The 21,560-nt window shown below is 36.0% G+C and overlaps 1 protein-coding gene across 3 annotated transcripts in view; it reads left to right on the forward strand.

Moving 5' to 3' along the window:
• CCDC50 (coiled-coil domain containing 50) overlaps nt 1-21,560 on the forward strand; it is a 59,136-nt gene that overhangs the window by 12,343 nt on the left and 25,233 nt on the right. For all 3 annotated transcript variants that reach the window (XM_037525284.1, XM_037525286.2, XM_037525285.2), the window contains exons 2-4: nt 13,405-13,467; nt 14,455-14,581; nt 19,053-19,143. In XM_037525284.1, coding sequence (XP_037381181.1) covers nt 13,405-13,467; nt 14,455-14,581; nt 19,053-19,143 — 281 coding nt within the window. The remainder of the gene's footprint in view (nt 1-13,404; nt 13,468-14,454; nt 14,582-19,052; nt 19,144-21,560) is intronic.

Genomic DNA, 21,560 nt, shown 5'->3' on the forward strand with positions numbered 1-21,560 from the left:
AAAGCAGATGTTTGCCATTTTGTGTGGTGGAAATGGTAAAGGCAGTAGGAATAATGAAGAAAGAAGTATTTGGTACCGGCAAAAATTGACACAATGCTCAGTCTATATGGATAGTCTTTCATATAGGCTGTGATTATCTCATTTAGCCAATATGCTTGTATTCAAGAGACAGATGTTTATCACTTGTGCTGAATCAACTAATTTTCATACAACCCTATATCTAAGTTGGATGACTACTTAAAGGATAAATTAAGCTGTTTCCTTACATGTTGAATTTCTGATATAAAGTGACTTATTGAAGATAAGTTGGTGAGCTATTGATAGAGACAGAACTAAAATGCTGACAGTATCTGGAATTAAGAGCAGCGTTCATTGTATTTCAATTTGTTCCTTATATGCTATAATATTGCCATTACTTCTATAAATTGAGTAAGAAATACCCACTTTTTTTTACAGTTAAGATATCAAAATCATTTGGACTGGGCGGAAAGCTTTTCCTAGAGCAACTCAAACAGCAGAAATTAGGAAAGTTCATCTAGTTTTAGGCATGCATTTTTAAAATCTACTTGTTAATACATTGGTTAGATGTTGACTGACTACTCCTGAACACCTTACCTGCCTATCTTTCTTGATGATGTTACTTTGATGATTCTTGTGTTTTCATCAACTATAATTACATAACTTTCACATAGAACTTTACTTTGCATTCAAATTCTAGGCATTCACTGGAAAAAGTTTGGAGTAATGGATTTTATTAAACATTCTAGGCATACTGATAATCCTTTATCTCAGTCCCACAATATGTTCTAACTTAATTGGACATAGGCAGTTAGAAGGAGCTATAGAAATATATAAACTGTTGATTTTGTTAGATTTCCTGGCCAGGGAACATTGCCACACATTCAGAAGTAGTAGTCACTGCCTATTCCATTATAGATTCTGTACTAGAAAAGTAGTTAGATCTTGTCAGTGACTTGGTAGGACCCTACTGGGAGAAATGCTTAATAGAAACTAGCTAATTGTAAGATTCACTAACTCTTGTGATGCTAATAATAATAATGTTTCATTTATTGAGCTTCTTCCTGTTTACTGAGCTTCCTCTTATTGACAGGTGCTTTATTTGGCTCTTCTCTTATCTAATTTAGTCCTTACAACATTTTCCCTCATTTTACAGATGATGAACCTGAGACCCAGAGATTAAATAACTTGCCCCCAACAGTCTTCTATCCTTTAACTAAAGAATATTTGAATCCAATCTGTATAGCTTCAAAATGTCTTTTTCTTCTCTAGATTACTTTTTAAACACTACATGAAAACCAAAACAGAATCATGTTGCCACTTGATATACCCTATTTACTTTTGTATTACTGAAGAAATCTTAGTTTCTTCCTTGTGTAAAACTAAGCTTCGGTTTTTATTTCTCTTTTCCCATAGCACTGTCTGAGTTTTCAGCTTTTTTTGGGAATACTGAACAAAAGTTCACATATAACTTAAGTACCTCTAAAGTGAATACAAATTTATTTCTCAAAAAGAAAATAAAATGAAACAAAATTCCATGCTGATATACTACATACATAAGACCAAAGTGGTTGACAGAATCACTTTTTAAGTTAATGTGTGCACACCTCAGTACTATCATTTTATTGAAATTCAAGTGAATTTACTTATCCTAATAGGAAAGAACGTGCTAACTAAAGTATCATTTGCAAAAGAGAAGTTGAAAATGGAAATATTTGACTCAAGGATAAATAAAACTTGCATTAGCTAATACTTAGGGAAACTCTGTTGTTACATGAAGCCAATAAACCAATATGGTTTTTCTTCCCTTGGTGTAAACTTGTATTTAAGTTAGGTTGGATGTGATCTTTGGGTTTTAATGGGCATGACTGCATTTATCCTGAAGAGGTTTAAGGGCTTTTCTTTCTAGGCTAAGGCAAATAGAGAAACCAAACCATTTGAGAGCTGCCAAACCATTTGAGGCCTTGTTTAAATGCCAGGAAAAGTGCCATTCAAGTAGTAGAACCTCAGAAGGTTGGAGTTTCTTTAGGGATACATGGAATCAAAATAGAAGAAATAAATTCTTACTATCGATATTCTTAGTGGAAAATGGCTTTGAAAAAATTCTGTCTGCTCCTCCTTACTAATGGTGTTTACCTTTTTGAAGCTCCCTGGGGATTATCAATGGGTCTATTCTTTTCTACGTATAAAAGGTCTGCGATGTGACAACCTCCATTAGAATAATTTGTGTGTATCTTATACACACACAGACATACACACACACATTTCCTGCATTGCTCAAGTACTAAAATGGTTATATACTCTTACTACAGGTAAGCAAATGTAAGTGACACTAGTTGGTTCAAGATTTTTCAGCTAGTAAGTATCAGAGCCAGGATTGGAATCAAAGTAGTTATACTCTTGGTTGCACTATGTTGTATCCTTGTGCAATAAGTATTCACAGAGTAGTAGCTCACATGTCTCCATGCACTACTACAGAGCACACTACACTAAGATTTCCACTGTTTTAGATTTAATTATGAAATTTTACAAATCTATTTTATTTTTTAAAAGATTTATTTATTTATTTATGCATACAAGAGCTGGGTTACAGGCCAGAGGTGCAGGGAGGTAGGGAGTGAGAGGATTCACCAGAGACAAAGTGGGGAATAGAACAGGTAGATTGACTGAAATACACTGCTGAGGGGAGCAGCTGGTGAGACAGGAGAGGTCTGCTGTGCCACATGGATTAGCTCTTTGGCCTGCTGGCAATTGAACTCCTGTTGTGCTGCAGTGACTGAGGATAGCTTCATAGTGCTGAGACTTAACCCCTTGTGCCACCAGGGAGGCCTTACAAATCCATTTTTAAAATAAACTGAATAACTTTTTAGAGTACTTCTATTTTTTATCATTTTGATCACATCAAGAGTTATTAGTTATTTAGCCACTGTACAAATTCATATATTACTGCTTTGTTTGTGACCAGTTTACTTTTCAAGGTCAATTGAAAATTCATGAATGTACACATTTGCTAATGAGAATCCTTAGTCCTTCAATCAGTGATTGATAGTACAGTATTCGAGATCAGTTGGGTTTACTCAGTAACTGTTGTGTTTCCCAGAATTGAGTTATTTTATGTTAAATACTTTCCAAGTGAAGATTTAGTCACTTTGTTTCTGCAACTATTATCTGCACATTGGTTGCTTGATAAATGTAAAACAACTCTTGATCTTTTCTCCCTGCTGCAGTTAGCTAAACTACCATCACTTCTAAGGCTGAGGGGAAAGAAGCATAGGAAAAATAATATATAAACATTTTGAAGATAAATCAGTGCCTAACACAAATCCAATAGTATATTCAAGACTCGGCAAAATGACAAAATGAGTTATATCTGTTGATTAAAACATAGCATTCTCTCTCTCTCTTTTTGTCATTGTCTCTCACAAAACATACACAGAGAAATGTTCACAATGGTTTTAAAATCTATTTAGTGGTCCAGTTGTCTAAATTAGCACTATCCTTTCCATCACACCGTGATTATTGTTTAGAGAGAGCAGTGCGGTCCAATAGAACATCTATGATGGTGGGAAAGTTCTGTAGTCCTCACTGTCCACAGTGGTAGTCCCATACGGCTATTTTGCCCTGGAAATATGGGAAATGAGACTGAGGAATGGAATTAAAAATTTAGTTTATTTAAGGATTTAGCTACATGTCAGTAGTAGCTACCTTATGCAGTATGAAAAAAATATTTATGACACTAGTAGATAAAATAACGATGGATTGTTAGAAGGTACAGATTTGCTCCAGTTTAAAGAAAAATCTTTTCTAATGTCAGTAACATCTAATATTGAGTGAACTGGGTGTACATCTAGTGGGATTTTAAAGAGAACCGAACTTCGTGACTGCTTCATGGGAATGCAAAGATCATTTCTAAGCATCAATTTGACAGTGACTCAGACTAAATGACCTCCAGCTTCCTTTTAACTTTAAATGACCTCCCTCTCATTTTGAGACTATGATAGATTTCTTGAGAAGAAACTTCATTTGAGTGACATATTTTAATATATTCATTTTCTGAGAATAGAGAAGATCTGAATTACAACTTTTCTTGGCTACCTTCCTGTTTTGTTACAACCAAGACAAAAAGGTTCTAATTTTGGATTATAATCCATAAAACTGATGCCTGCAAACAGGAAGCTTGTGAGGTTGTTTGCGTTTATGGGTAATTTCATACTATGATATTTGGGAACCAGGTATTTTCTTATGGAAAGAACTTATCTCTGTCTAACTGTTCTACCAAGATGAGTATGATTTGCCTTTTCCACTGTGCTACCTTCCCTTCTTCCCCTTTTTCACTGTTCTTTCACCCCTCAATCATTTACCCTGTCCAATGTAAATTTCTGAGTCAGCCATTTTCACTTTTCCTATAAGCTACCCAGTTACTCTGTGGTTTCTGATAATGATGTAGATGGTCTGTGATATTAAAGTAGTACCTCTGACTTTAGGACTTATATTATCTCAGCATTTTCAGAACCCACTTGCCTGCAATCTAGTGTGACTGTGGTTAGCTATATTTACTTGCCAAACAAGTGGTTTGGGTTACTGGGGTTTTCATTTAACTTTGAATTTGGAAGATTAGGAAAAAAAAAAAAAAAACTCAGGAACCTATCTTGATAAATTGCATCAGTGAAATGTTAGTATAAATCAGTTTTTTAAAATGTTTTTAACTGTGCTCCATCTTGTGCTTTTATTGAAGGTGTGTGTGCGTGCATGGTTGTGTATGGGGTATATTTATAGCTTATATTTAAACTACTGATGATGTCTTTTGTATAATTTCATGCATCCTATTTAAGTTACAACCTAATAACTGAATTCATTTTCATGTTGGAAAGAAATGTTTTTTCTCTCCATTGAAGAACTGGTATTTCCCATTATCATAATGACAACTGAGCAATATTTCATATTTCCCTGCTCCCTTTGGTTGTCTGGGAGATCAGATGCAAATTTGAGACCTTTTGGAGACTTTTTTCTTGTTACCATACTTTTTTTTCCTCAAAAAAGAAAACAAATTTTCATTCTGTAACCTTAAGGAAATAGTACATTTAAATTGAATCAATAGAATGTAACTATTGCAACTCATTTTTCCCTCTAGTAAATATTTATTTCACTGTTTAGATACTTAGGTTAAAAACTTATCTTTTTTTATTTTAAAATATGAAAAGTATTACAAATAATATTCTCCTTCATGGCATAGATAGAAATACAGAAATATTTAGAATGGAAAATAAGCGACATTGTAATCATATAGTACACACTCAATGCTAGCATCTTGATGTTTATCCTTTCTAGTATTTTCTAAATAAAATCTAAGTTGAAAAGTCAGATATTTCATCTGTAGTCAGTGTACTCTATAGGAAAGTTCATACGCTCAGCCCTGGATGTAGGACATTACCTGTGCATAGTTCATGTGACTTGCCCCATGGATAGTTATCTATAGAGTGTAAAAAACACAGACTAGTATGTCAGTGTTTATGTTAGACACCCACACACTGTTTAGGGAATATGAGTGTTCCAAGATTGAAAGTAAGACCAATGGATCACCTGTGTAGATTGGCTAGTTTTGTCCTTCTAAAGACCATTTTACTATAGTTGCTGAGAGGGGCCTGTGTTAAAAGGAAGTGAGCTTTCTGTGGTTGAAATATTTAAGTAGAGTCCAAACGATTAGACAGGAACTCGACAACTACAAAAACCTTTTCTGTTCATTGGTTTCTGTACTTTTAAGAAAGTGATTAATCATTTAGCACCTTTTTATGAATAGGGACTGAAATTTAGAAGTGTTTGGGAACCCAGCCTTATCTTCCAGGGCCTTTATATGATGTTTGGAGAGTATTTCCTTGAGCTTAATGATTCTTGATACTCTTAACAGCATGGTGCTCTAATCAAGACAGCAACTTGAGCAGATGAGGTGTAGAACTTAGCAGAAGATCCTGAAGATCCTTATGGAGCTTTTTCGAAAAGGATAGCTTTATTTCCTTCTCTTTGTGGCAGGATAGTTAATGAAAATGAAAAACATTTTCATTAACGAGTGATTCAGGAGACTAGAAACAGATTCTGAAAATTTCTGCCAGCACCTCAGCACACATTGGATTCCCTGCTTCAAAATGCCATGCACATCCTGTGCACCCTGGCAGGCTGTTTAGTGTAATGAAATGTCCTCATGTATGCACACATTTCTCATAGTCCTGAGCTCAAATCTTGGCAATGCCATGCACTGAACTATAATATGTGATGCTTGGCGTGTTACTTATATCCGACCCTTAGAACTTTCATTTTTTCACAAACTGAGTCATGTGTTAAATTGTGGTTTAGAGGAATCATTTAACAGCCTGCCTAACAGTACCACTTTTTTAAGTATTCTGGGATTCCAACAGAAATTAACCTCTTTCCATTGTAATACAGCTGAAACTAGGGATGATGAAAGCAAAAAAGCTTCACTGTCATTTAAGGCAGTGTTTTAGGTCTGCATCTTCTTAGCCTTGTATTAGGTGAACCAGAGGATGTGGCTAGATCACATTTGTAGGAAATACAATATTGTACATCATTTATACTTAACATACTTTTTCTTAGTAGCATTCTTTCCCACAAGCATTTATTTGAAAATTACTGTCTCAGGCACTGAGATAAATGTTAAAGAAAAAATGACCCATAAGATTTTTCCTGCTTTTCAGTATCTTGAATGTATGCTGAGGTAACAGATGAATAAAAGTTATTGTAATGTGTTTAGTGCCACAGTACTGTATTACATGCTCTGAGATTCACTGGAAAAAAAAAAAAAAGGTAAATCCACTGGATGTATGTGAGAGTCAGTTAGGATTACTTTGGTTGTAGGTCCCATGGGATTGATAGGTAGGTGGTATTTGTGAAAGGACTTTGAAGTTTGATTATGTACATTTTAGAAAACACAGGGGTTTATCTCAGGCAGATAGAAAAGCAGTCTGTATAATAGTGACTAATCTTTCAGACTTGCAAATCTCTCCCATTCTCTCCCACACCCACACTAACCAACTGCCTAAAATCAAACCAAAACCAATAACCATAATAATCCTGAAACAATTGAAACAATCTGGTTAATGGTACTTTTGATGCCTCAATCATTTGTACAAAATGTCAAATGAAAGTCTTTGCCTTTCATAAAGGAATTGTGGACATCTGTGTACTTTTTGGGTAGTTTAGTGAGGGGTCTGATTTAATTTTATTATGAATTTCTACTCAGAAACATCTTACATCTCTCAGGCAAATGTGTTAACAACCCATGGCAAGGGAGGGATTTGGAGACTTGATCAGAAAAGTAGCTCTTCCTTGGGTTGCTTTGACTAGAAACAAAGTAATGAGGATAAAACACATGTGTTGTTTACACTCTTTAGAATTGGCCAAAATTACATGTTCTCCCTCTGTCACACTGTACTTGGATTTTGTTAATTTCAACAAGATAGAAATTTTAGGGTGCTAAAAATTAGAGAAAGATCAAAGGTTTCACTTATTCTTTGGTTTCTAGTAAATTAATTTCTCTAATATTACTTAGATATTATTCTCATTGTTTTCATTCTTCCCTCTGAAAGTGGGAAATTTCAATTGTCAGAATAACTAGAGACTCAAAGTTAGGTTTGCTCTTTTGGGGCATATGGTTGGGAGGGTGTCCACAGTCCATAGCTGAGCATCCCTAAGAAACGACCTGGCTACTGCTCTCACCATTACTAGTTGTGGTGATGAGTGTGGGGGTTGGTTTAGGTGTTGGTATTAGTGGTGGTGATATTTAGTCACCTTAGTTCCTATGTAGATTTTAGTTCAACTTACGATTTTTCAACTTTATGATGGTGCAGAAGTTACATTTATTAAGTAGAAACCATTGTATAGAACCTTCTTAGGATGCTGAGCAGTAGTGAGCTATAGTTCCCAGTTAGCTAAATGTTGTGATCATCAGGGTGAATAACATACTCTGCTATATAATTGGTGACCCTCTTGCTCTAGTATCCCTACCATCCAGCAGTTAGTTTTAGTTCAGTGCTTTGACCCTTCTTCAGATCCAGTGTGTTTTCAGCTGTGTCTGTTAATGGTGAGAATTCATATCCATTCTGTTTTTCACTTTGACAGAATGGGAATGACTCCTGACTCCTACTTTGTATAGAATTAATCCCCCTGCCTAGAATGCCTACTACTATAGCCATACGACTTTAACCTTCTTTTAAGATTTGTTTTGTATGGAAGCTACTTTAAGATTTACTCGTGCTCTGTCCATCACCTCTGTTCCTTAACATTTACCGCTCAACTCGTAGCAAGTTTAACTCCTCTATTATTTGTGCCTTCAGGACTTTTCTGGACTTCTTTATAACATTTATGAAATCATAGCATGATTATTTAATTTTCTGTGAGTTCCTCTTCCCTGATGGCTTCTAAAGAACTTACCCTAAAATAGAACTCTGGAATGAGTTCATTCCAGAGTTGAATGAACATTCAAATGTTCATTGAATAAATGTGTTTACTAGGTACAAATATATCATTTGCTTATTTGGGGGAATTTACCAATGAGTAAAAATCTTTTTCTTTGATGGAAATGGATGGAGGTAGATCTTTGCACCTGTTATGATATTAAATGTGTCTTCATGTCTATGGCTTTTAGCTAAATATGCTATTGATGGAATAAAAGACATTGATTTAAATATATTATGGTATTTAAGATGCAATATATAAATATATAGCATTGTAGAAAACACTGTAAGTAGAGAAACCCAATAATCACCCAAATTAAATAGATGTTAATATTTTGCCTTACTTGCTTCAGTCTTCTCCCTTTTGTTGTAAAGCAGTAGGACAGCATACAGAAGTAAGGACTCCTTCCCCTTTGCTTCTCTCTCTCCTGAGGTGACCATTACTCTGAATTCAGTTTGTATTAGTGCCACATGTTAAAAATACATGGTTTTACTACAGGTTTATATGAACCTAAACATGATTTTGATGTTGCACTGACTAAAACTTTAAACAGTGAAATTATTGCAGTTTTTATATGGTTTTCACATGTATAACTGCAATAATTTTGTTTTTCTTTTATTGAGAACATTAAACATGTATAGAATAAGTAGTTTTGGCATGACTTTCTGCCTTAATATCCTCAATTGTAGTACCTGTAGTATTTTACATTGCTATCTAACAAGTATCATATACTCACATGTGTGTGTAACTGGAAAGTTCTCCAAATTAGTTTTTCTGTACTATGTGTGATGTTATATTTTCTAGCTTATTTATTTTTAAATGCTTGTTCCATGCTTAATAAATTGATTTTTTTGGCCTAATACTAGGTTGCCATTCATGATTTGAAAAGCATTAATCTAAAAAATTAAAATTAATACTGATTTTAGTATATAAACATAAACATTGTAATAGATAGTAAAAGTTCTACAGTATATTGAATTGCAATATAATGGCACTATATTAAAATAGTATTCTTTTGTATGAGATTTGATTTTGTTCATTTTTACCAGTTAATTCATTCTGAACATTTGCCTTCTTATTTATATATATATATTTTTTAAAAGATTTATTTTGTTTTATTCATTTATACAAGCACAAGGCACAGTCAGAAGCGCGGGAGGGTGAGAGAATTCACCAGAGCCAGAGCGGGGAGCAGAGCAGGCAGAAGGACCGAAGCACACTGCTGAGGGGAGCAGCGGGCGGCAGGAGAGATATGCACACCATGTGGGACCCTCCTCCGGTGGTTGGGGAGCAGCCGGGGATCAAACCGACTCTGCTGCGGCTGCGGGCAGCTTCACAACCCAGCGCTCAACCACTGCGCCACCGGGGAGGCCCATCTTCTTATATATTTTAACCAATTAATTCGTTAATCTCACATAGCTAGCATTTTGGAGAGTGTGTATTAGTCACTATAGTATAATTCCTTTCAGTCTATTCCCACCATGGTTTACCTGGTGTCCAGAAGGGCTGTCATGGTGTCAGGAAAGAAAGGAGCTCTTGCTGGCTCAGAACACGAGCTGCCACCAAGCAGGCAGGTGTATTTGTTGGCCCTCCATCTCCTTCTGGGAAGTTCTCTTGAAATCAAAAAGAATCCGATAATTCCTGTCATTTTTTTTTTTTTTTTAGACACTCATATCAGACTGGCAACTATTTTGTAGCAAGAGCCATAGGCAGCCGTAGCATTCAGGCAGCTTTTTATTTTTTAGTTATTTCTAGACTTTTTAAATATGATTCAAATAAGAATGGCACCCAACAAATATGATAGTGCTTTTGGTCACAAATTTAAAATAAAAGTGTTGATTAGATAAATTCAAGTGATTTTTATGTAATGAGAAGCAAATAGCATCTTTCTTGTCTTGCTTACACTAGTATTTTCTGTGAGCCTGACTCTAGTTGGTACTGTGTGCCATGTACCATGGGTGTTGGCTATCCATGAGTATTTAAAGATGAAGAAGAAAAGTTTAGTTTGTGTAACTCTTAATTGGAACTATTCTGTCTCTGTGTGTATTTTAAACCAACTGTATGGCCCTGAGCTAATAGAGATCAAAATTTTAGCAGTTTTATCTACAAGGAGAGATATAGTTTGTTTGCCATATTTCTATCTAAAACATTCTTTTAGTAATCTGAACATAAATGTGGTAAACATCAGCAGTGTTAGAATAAAATAAAGGGTTGAAATAACAACAGCAACAAAAAGAAATTGAATCCCAGGTTTGTCAACCACTAACTATATATATATAGCCTTAATAAATTCTTTCTTGACCTTCCAGTCCTTATTTTTCTCTATTAAACAAGCAGGTCACCTAGCTCATCTAGAAAGTACTTTAATTCTGTGAAATATAGGGTAACTAGGACCTGAGGCTCAAGCTGTATAATTTATTGAGACTATATCTGATGTTAAAAAAATAGGACTATCTATTGGAATCACTGGTTTTGCAGCTGCATTTGAGCAAGAGGTAAGCAGGTCATATTCAGTTTAATATGGTTCTTGGGAAGAAATGATCCCTTCTTCATTGTAAGACTCTATCAGAGTGATCTTGATTTCTCCAAGATCTGCCTACTTATTTGTGTGATTATTCAGTGAGAGGCAGGACTGTGTAAATTACGTCTTACATGTGAACACACATACGTGTTAAGAATGGCAAAGGATAATGGGTGCTTTAATAGTAGATGAGAAGTGATAACATACATCTGAAAAGGTGTGAACCTATACCTCTAAATCACATACAGTATTTTAAACTAATAAAGAATGCAATTAAACCCTAGATAATCAAATAAATTTTTAAATTAATACTAAAAAAAAATGGGGAAAAAGAGAATGGCAAGGGAGTATTTATTTCTTCATTTCATTTTCGTGAAATGTCCTCACAGGCAAATCCAGTGCTAGAGAAAGAAATCTATGATTTCTGGTAGGACCTGGGGGGCAGTTTCATGATTCCTACACATTGTAGTCTGAGGCTTTGGGGAGTTTTCTTTTTCAGTGGGAGTTAAATGTTTGAAATAGAGTAAGAAAGTATGAACTAAACTACAGTTCCTTAAAGTAAACACAAAACAACACTGATGAGTCTTTCATGTATTGTTATGTGTATATGTTTGTTTTAAGAAGCAGTTTATTTTATATTTATATATATATATATTTTATATAGGGCAGAATTGTTTAATTGTGTAATTTATAACAGCATGGCAGTTAATGATGCATAGCTTTGTACAGATGGTATCTCTCTTGCTAAACAAGAGAGATTATGAAGCATTTTAAAGAGTAGTAAGTCCCAGGATATCCTGCCTTACATTACTAATATTTTCTGAAAATGACTAATGGGTCTTGCCAGATTCCCAGCAGTTTGGTGCTATTGAAAAAATTGTTGATGGTTCATTTTGATAGTGTACTGTCCTCTTACATATTTTCTCTTTTACATTTATGAAGCAGAACATTTTCATTTTTGTTTTTACTCATAGTCTATCTCAATTACTTTGTCTTTTTCTGTCTTAAAGGATAAAAATATAAGAAGGCTAAATGAGTCTTTCCTTATAGATGGTGGGGAGACTTTTTTCTGTTTCAATTTTTGTTTTCAGTTGGGGATTAAAAATATATTTAATTCATACGTAACTTTTTAAACATTACTTTCATAAAAAACAGATTTATTGAGCTATAAGTTTCAAACCATAATATTCATCCCTTTAAAATTTACAATTCAGTGTTTCTTAGTATATTCACAGCATTGTTCAGTCATCAATAGTAATATTTAAGTTTAAAACATTTTCATCACCCCTAAAAGAAACCCCATACTCATTAGCAGTCACTCTCCCATTTCCTTCTTCTAGCCCCTAAGAGTGATTATAGTAGAAGCAGGAGTTTAAATTGCACTTTGGGTTAGAATGGGTCTTGGGGACTATCATTTCCCATTTGCTTCTTAAGAAAATAAATCTGCGAATGCTCCTGCCTGGATCTCCAGATGGAGGCAGAATTAGAGGCTGATTTCTGGTATCCTCTAAGCTTGCTGTTATCTTTTGGTTTTCAGATTCTTTTTAGGCAATTCTACATTTAGAAAGACTTAGAGACCCAGTTCTAACATGTCTGAAGGTGTGGATCTTTTCTTAAATGTGATTTTCCTTTAAGTGGAGAGCTGCTCCTGGGCATATTGAAGGGACTAATGAAGGTATGTCTTACAGCCTTAAAGACACCAGGATCTCTGAGCAGCACTAGTTTGATCCCAGGCCAAGGAGCTAACCCATATTGACACAGCAGACCTCTCCTGTGTTGCCCTCTGCTTCCCTCAGCAGTGTATATCAGTCTGCCTGTCTGCTCTTGACTCTGTCTCTGGTGAATCCTCTCACCCATCACACATCTGACCTATGCTTCAGCTCTTGTATGCATAAAAAAAATAAGATAAAGCTAAAAAAATAAATAAATAAATAAGACACCAGGATCTGTGGAAGAGGAGTCTCTAAATTCCGGATGACTAAGGCATGGGCTCGATTTTTTTTCTTAGCTCCTCTGACTATGGAGAATTCAGCTTTCTCTCACTGTAATACATAAAATAGTCTTGTCTCTTTTATTATTTCAGCATTATTACTTGCCTTTTCTTCTTTGAAATGAGTTGGAATTCCCAGACCTCTGGCTTCTGTTTCTGTAGTTTATATCCTTAGGTCAGAAACCAGGCCTAACCATATTGAGTGACATCTTGTACTAGGTACTGGGCAGGTACAGTGTGATTTTTTTTTTTTAATGAATTAACACTTTCTACTAACTAGTCACTATTTTCTACTTGCAGATTATAAAGTTGATCATCCTAAAATAATAGAATTGACCTTTGAAGTTAACAGAATTCTCTTTGTGTTAAAATACTGGTAATGAGCCTTCCTGTTTGTTTTCCTCTACAGTGTGCCGAGATTTTGCTGTCCTGGAGGACCACACCCTGGCCCACAGCCTGCAGGAACAGGAGAGTGAGTAATGCTTCTTCAGTTTTATTCCTTTAGAGGTAGCTTGAGGCAAGTTTTTCAGGGTGAGGCTGGGAGAAAACATAATTACCAGTCTGAAACCATCTATCCATCCTGAGAGATTTGTCTAGGCAACTCACACCTGAGTGAAGAATGAAGATCTTGTTACTTTTTTTTTAAGATTTATTTATTTATTTATGCATACAAGAACTGGGGTACAGGCCAGAGGTGTGGGGGGAGAGAGGATTCACCAGAGACAGAGTGCGAAACGGCACGAGTTTGATCCCCCAGCCAACCAGGGAGCTACCCACATGGTGTGGCAGACCTTTCCTGACTCGCCCACTGCTTCCCTCAGCAGTGTGTTAAGATCTTAATATTTTGAAATAAGACAGCTACCAGGGATTAGAGAACTGGTGGATATATGGGGGAATGAGGAATTTGAACCTTTTCCTGTGGCTTAGTGTCATAGGAGGGAGACAGTGGATATATGTCTATGGAAGGCTGCTGGTATAGGGAGCTCTTCTGTCCTGAATATATTTTTAAAGGCTATTGCAGGATCCAATTGCAGATTCTAAGTTATATATGTTACACAAAATTATGCATTTGTGGACATGTAATTTGGGAATCATTAATTCATGTGTTAATATAAAAATTAAGTATTGAAAAATGTAGTTTATAAATAGAGCGACCAACGTGGAAAGAAGAAAAAGCATTGGTCCTAATTTTAGAATATCTATGTAGAACTCTTGGCATTGCCACTGTTTTTGCATCTGACCAAAGGCTAGTTACTTAACATTTCTGATCCCCTTTTTACTTAACAGGAAGATGGGAATAATTGTTGTGCTGCCTTACTATACAGCATTATTGAAAGCATAAAATGAAATAATGAATGTGGACCTCTTTTTAATGGAAACATTCTTTTTAAGTTTATTCTGATGTTTATTTTTAACAAACCATTGAACTATACTTCCTCTTCTCAATCTTTTTGTCCAGTTGAGCATCATTTGGCATCAAATATTCAGCGGAGTCGTTTGGTCCAGCATGACCTTCAGGTGGCTAAGCAGCTCCAAGAGGAAGATCTGAGAGCTCAGGCTCAGCGCCAGAAGCGCTACAAAGACCTGTAAGGAATTGGGGAGTGGGAGATAAATCAGTCAGGAATTGATTTTTCTGTGGAGTCAGCAGCCAGGTCCAAGAAGGAGACTCTCCTTCTATCCTCTGATTCCTTTCACTAGTAGATTATAAACCCTGTAGTGACTAATAGTTTCTTTCATTTGAAAATTTTTCTTTGTTATTTGAATATGATATTAAGTTTTGGGACATGTAGATTCTGTTGTGAACTTTTAACACTTTTAACTGTATGACTTTGAACCATTTTGTTCTCCTCTCTGAGTCTATTTTCCTTACTGGTAACATGGGGAAAATAACCTCTGTCTCATAAAAATACTGGTTGTCCCAGAAATTTTTGAGTTATATTATGTTTGTTTTTTTTTTATTTTTTTTTATTACTTCCTACCTGTATTTGCTGCCACCCTCCCCCCTTTTAACTCCTTGCTTTTTTAGGTAGAGGCAGAATTTTCTGGAAAATTCTGAATTGTACACTCAGTTCTTTTTATAACTTCAGGGTCTGACAGAATGTCCTCTAAGTTTTTTCTTTTAATAGTTACTTACATGGAAAGATCATCTCTAAGGACTCTTCATCACAATGACTTTTTACCTTTATTCACTGCTTTAAAGCTCACAAACTACATTTCTTCATTGGCGGTATCTCTTATACTTAAATCTCTAATAATGGTAGATTTAACCATTAGATACTAGATTTAACCGGACTAGATTAGCTAAAGGGAGAAGTAAGGGACCACTTACTTTATCTTAATTATTATGTTTAAATAAAGTGGGGAAGACTAATTTTTGCTGCCTTTGAGAAAGTGTTTATTTTTATTTTTATTTCTTTTTAAATAAATTTTATTTTTATATTCCCCATACAATTGCAATCCCCTTATTTTGACCCCAATCCCTCCCCTCCCCGGCACCCACCCTCCCATAGAGAGTCTGGGGTTCATAGTTTTTTGTTGATTTTGATTTTCACTTTCTTATATTTGTTCATTTTCCTGGCCCCTTATTTAAGTTTTCTAGATTCCTGCTATGAGTGAGACCATCCGGTATTTTTCTTTTTCTTTCTGGCTTATTTCGCTGAGCATGATCCCTTCCAGCTCTATCCATGTTGCTGCAAATTGCATGTGTTTATCTTTTTTGAATGTTGAGTAATATTCCATGGTGTATATGTACCACATCTTCTTGATCCAGTCATCTATTTTTGGGCATTTGGGTTGTTTCCAAAGCTTAGCTATTGTAAATAGTGCTGCTATAAACATAGGGGTGCAGGTGCTCTTTGGAATTGATGTTCTGTGTCCTTTGGGTAAATACCTAGGAGTGGAATTGCTGGATCATATGGAAGCTCTATGTTTAGTAGGACCAGAAATCTCCACACAGCTCTTCATAGTGGTTGGACCAGTTTGCACTCCCACCAACAGTGCAGGAGAGTTCCTTTTTCTCCACACCCTCGCCAACATTTGTTGTTGCTAGTTTTTTTAATATGTGCCATTCTCACTGGTGTAAGATGGTATCTCATGGTAGTTTTGATTTGCATTTCCCTGATGACAAGTGATGTTGAACATTTTTTCATATGCCTGTTTGTCATTTGCATTTCCTCTTCAGAAAAAGTTTTTTTTTTAGCTCTTCTGCCCATTTTTTGACTGGATTATTTTCTTTGTTGTTGCTGAGTCTCATCAGCTCTTTGCAGATTTTTGTTATCAGTCCTTTATCATTAGTGTTGTGTGCAAAAATGTTCTCCCAGTCAGTGGGGTTTCTCTTTGTTTTTGTTATTGTCTCTTTTGCTGTGCAGAAGCTCTTTAATTTGATGTAGTCCCAGCTGTTTATCTTTGCCTTCACTATCACTGCTTTGGGTGATGTGTCTGTAAAGATGTCTTTGATGTGCATATCACGTAGTGTTTCACCTATATTTCCTTCTATGTATTTTATGGTTTCAGGTCTTATGTCTAGTTCTTTAATCCATTTTGAGCTGATTTTTGTGTATGGTGTGAGGTAGTGGTCAAGCTTCATTCTTTTGCATGTAGCAACCCAGTTTTCCCAGCACCATTTATTGAACAAACTGAGAAAGTGTTTATTTTAGAGAATATTCATAATTTTGTTTAGCTTCCTTGTTTTGTAGATAAACACTATTGACTCTCGCTACACCTGACTTTATGAAAGACTTTGGAACTCACTTACATGAATAACAGTCAGTGCCAGTAAGGCATAGTCATTGCCTTTAAAGGCTCCAGGAAAAAACCGTGAGACTTACATGTTGCAAGATACATGCACAGGCACAAAGAATTGAACAGTAAAATTCATGCCTGTGAAAAAGGAAAAGACTGGGAAAATCATCCCAGCACAAGTGGTGTATTTAATCTAAACCTTGCCAGTTAATCAGAGTTTATAGATAATTGGGGAAAACCATTCTTGTGAGAGGTGAAAGCATCTGGATTGAATCCCATGGTAACTTCAAGATGCTCAGTATTGCTGGAGCAGAGAGTGGGATTAGGTAGGGGGATTGGTAAGAGAGGTAAGAGAGGAAAAAAGTCAAAAAGTAGTCTAAAATTAGACTAAAAAGTCACATATGTTAAGAAATTTAGGTTTTATAGATTTTATAAGCAACAGAGAACCATTGAAGGGTTTTAGATTTTCATTTTTGGACTTATTCTGGGGCTGGGTAGGTTATAGGATTGAAGGGGATAAGATTGAGCAGTGGTCAAATAAAGAGATGATGATGATGAAGTTGAGGACAATGGGTCATAAAAATTTAGTGATGAGGGAGATGATAAAACCTGGATTGAGGGTGACGTTAATGGAATTAGAGAAAAAGTAGATAGAGACAGATTTGAGATGTATGGCAGTTTGGTTTTGCAAATAGTTAACTTGGGACCAGAGCTAAAAGAATCTGGAATTTTAAATGATTGCCTTTGGCATCATTCATGTCTGATAGACTCTGTTATGAAATCCAGTTCTGAGACCTGGTACAGAAGTTTAGCATCCTAAGTTAAGGTAATGATAGCATCATAAGGTAAATTATTAAGACAAAGAAATTATTAAGACAAAGCACTTCAAAATATAAATCAGGATTTGGAAAGTAATGGGCTCTAGGCCCTAAATGAAATAACCAGATATTCTATTTCTGTCTAGGTCTTCATTGTGTTGGAGGTTTTCCTGAATGAAATAAGTACATTAGAAAGTTTCTCAGTGTTCACACCCTGGCAATCTTAACAGCTGAACATCCAGGGAAGGATGAAATGCTGTAGATTTTAATGAAGTGGAACCTTTTACTCAGTCTGGATCCTAGGGCCCTTGTCCAAAATCAGGCTTACTGATTTTTGTCGCCTCCTGTTCACATTTGATTTTGCTTTCTCAGGATTAAATAGAATTAACTAAGTGAACTTGAAGTGTTCTTTATTGGAAATATGGTGAAAATGGTGAAACTCAGCTTAAATTTCACTTCACTTTATATACTAGGAAATATATCCTCTATGTCACTTTGTGTAAAAGTTGGTTTCTCAGAGCTATGACATCCTAGAGTTTTAAAATGCCCATTGACTTTTCTTGAAACCTGAAATCAGAAGACTTATATACCTCGGGGCACACTCAGTAACCGTCTCTGTGTGATCCAACTGCTATATTCTATTGGTATAACTGTTCTAAAGGTGCTGCTTTAAAGAATATTTCTTTATCACAGTGATTTGTTTCTCCCACTAAAATATATTGTGAACTGCTGAGAGCAGGATTAAAAATTTATTCATTCTTGTATCCTCAGTGTTGAGCATAGTGCCTTGATCATAGCAGGTGTTTTTCAAATCTTTGTTGAATGCACAAATGCCAAAACAAAACTAGAGTAGAAGCAGAATCACAGCGTGTTTGTTTAGTGACCAGAGTATTTAGGAAGTTTAGATATGCTAGAAAGGTTGCTACTGGAAACTGAAGATGAGGAATATACACTGCCCTACCATTGTTGAAGCCAGAAAAAAATACATCTGATTAAAATATTTATTTTTATAAAAAGCATTTTTAAAGTCATACCACCACCTCTAGGGGACCATAGTATTATTGAGATTTCAGTGCACTTCTAATTTTTTTCTTTGTGCTTTTCCTATATTTGGTTATTTTTGGACATTAATCTCATAGTCTGCATATCCTTTGCAGAAGCTTCAGAAAACATCCCTGTCTCTGTAGAATTCCCCAGTAGGGTGAGGTATAAGGCTGTATAGAAAAAACAGGGAGCTTTTGTTCTGTTGTGATATCTGGGAATCAGATTCTGGGTCTTTGGTTAGTTTTCCTGAAATCTTAGGAAGTTATTTCATTACTTCGGTCCTCAGTAGTTTGGTACCTGTGAGATATAACAGTATCAACCTCAGTATCATTCTTGTGAGGAATGAGTAAAAAATGTGCACTGACTTAATATTTATAGTGAGTATTGAGTAAATTGTGTTACTTTAAAGAAAAATCATTCCTTATTTATGTTGTTTTCACCTTTTGTCTTTTAGTGAGCAACAGGACTGTGAAATTGCTCAGGAAATCCAGGAGAAGCTGACAATCGAGGCAGAGAGACGACGTATTCAGGAGAAGAAGGATGAGGTACGACTTTCAGAATTTCCCTCCACCCTGTAGAGGAAGGGCTCTCACCTCCAGAGTGATTTCTTACTGTATTCGTGGACTCAGTGTAGGATTGAGGATCAGAAGGACTCTTTTCTTTTGAGATAGATAGTCCAAGTATTACCCTCCTTGAGGGACCATGTTCATTGCCCTTCAATCAGTTATATAAATGTTGAAATCTTAAAAGATGTGGGGATGGGAATTGTGTGGGGAATATAACCAAAATGAAAATGCATACATTGTGCAAAAATGAAAAATGATATAAGAATTATATAAAATAAAATATATATTTTTTAAACATTTATTTTTATTTATTTATAGAAGCACTGGGTACAGTCAGAAGTGCGGGAGGGTGAGAGAACTCACCAGAGCCAGAGCGGGCTGCAGAGCAGGCAGAAGGACCTAAGTACACTGCTGAGGGGAGCAGCGGGTGGCAGGAGAGGTCTGCGCACCATGTGGGACCCTCCTCCGTGGCCAGGGAACAGCCAGGGATGGAACCGGCGCTGCAGAGGCTGCGGGCAGCCTCGCAACCCAGCGCTCAACCGCTGCACCACCGGGGAGGCCCTAAAATAAAATAATTTTTTTTAAAGCATTCCCTTTTTTTTTTAAAGATTTATTTATTTATTTGTTTGTTTGTTTGTTTGTTTATTTATGCAAGCACTGGGTACAGTCAGAAGCGCGGGAGGGTGAGAGAATTCCTCAGAGCCAAAGCAGGGAGCAGAACAGGCAGAAGGACCAAAGTACACTGCTGAGGGGAGCAGCGGGTGGCAGAATAGGTCTGTGCGCCATGTGGGACCCTCACCCGGTGGCCGGCGATCGAACTGGCACTGCAGAGGCTGCGGGCAGCTTCGCAACCCAGCGCTCAACCACTGTGCCACCGGGGAGGCCCTAAAATAAAATAATTTTTTTAAAAAAGATGATAATTGGTAACTTTATGTAAGGTGTGAATTAGGTGCTTTAATAAATTACCACAAACTTGGCAGCTTAAAATAGCAGAAATTTTTTCTCCCATGTTATCAAGCTAGAAATTAAAAATGAAGCTGTTGGCAGGGACATGCTACCAACTGGGTAAAATCTTTGTCTCTTCCATCTTTTTGTGGCTCCTGAAAGTCTTTTTGACATTCCTTGGCTGGTGAGTGCATCATTCCGGTCTCTGCCTCCATTGTCTCATAGCTCTGTCCGTTATGTCTTTGTCTCCTCTGGTTATCTTATGGGATACCAGTTATTGAATTGAGAACACACCCAATACAGGATGTCTGTCTGCTAGTACTCTCACTTAATCATCTTTGTTAGATTTGTAGGACTCCTGTCCATTGCCAGATGAATGTGTGACATTGGTATGTGTGTATTTAGTTGTTTAAGAAACAAATGATGATTATGTGATATTTAGAACTGCAAATAAGGATGAAGCTTATTTTGATCCTTCCTGTTATCAACACAGGGGCTTTTTCTTTGCCTTTTTATAGTTGAGACTTTGCTTTGGGGAAGAAACTGGTAACTGAAAGAAGTGATTATATTTTGTAGACAGGAAAGCTTCTATTTAAAACACAGCAGTAATGAAGTTGGCTTCTTATAAATGCTACCGGTGTCCTGTGATTTTTTTCCCCCCCTCCATTCAGAGAAGAAGGATACAAAGAGAAACCAAAACACTTTATTTTAGGCATGTAGAATCTTAATAGCAATCACAAATAATCTGAGGGTTGAAGTATATAAAATAAGCAGTGTAGTGATGAAATCCACTTCAGATGAAGACATTTAAGTCTTGAAGAAATAAATGACTAGTCTCAAGCTATAATAAGGTGTCAGAAAATGTCTTACAGTTTAGGTCTCCTGACTGACTGCTTCACACTTAAATATACTTTGACACAATATAAAACACACAAACTGTGGAGTTAGATAGACATGGGTTTGAATCTTAGCTCTTTCATTTTTAGCTGTGACTTTCAGCATCTCACTCAACCCTGGAGAAGCTCAATTTCCATTTTGGAGAAGTCATGATAATATCCTTACTAAAAGGCTGGTATAAGGTTTAAATGATATCATATATATACACACACATAAAACTGTGTGTACATGCTAAGTTAATGATTGCTGTTTTCACTTTCGCTTTCTTGCTAGGCGCTTTCCCCACCATTCTGGCCTTTGTAACAGTTCTGATTTCTCTATAGAGCGATATTGAGAGGGAGAAAATATAAGTCTAAGTATATTCCAATACGGTATAATTTGAGGAATCATCAAGGGCTTACTTGCCTGTACAGACCTCTTACTCATTTATTCCCCACTACTATTTGACCTGCAGTATTTATTCTTCCCCAGTTTTACTCTTCCCCAGTGTAGTGGAAGACAGTAAATGAGAGATCTAATTGTGGAGATTTAGTGAGATTATCCTTTAAAAACTG

The sequence above is a fragment of the Talpa occidentalis genome, unplaced genomic scaffold, assembly GCF_014898055.3.
Source record: "Talpa occidentalis isolate TD23 unplaced genomic scaffold, MPIMG_talOcc4v2.1 talOcc4.4, whole genome shotgun sequence".
Lineage (NCBI taxonomy): Eukaryota > Metazoa > Chordata > Mammalia > Eulipotyphla > Talpidae > Talpa > Talpa occidentalis.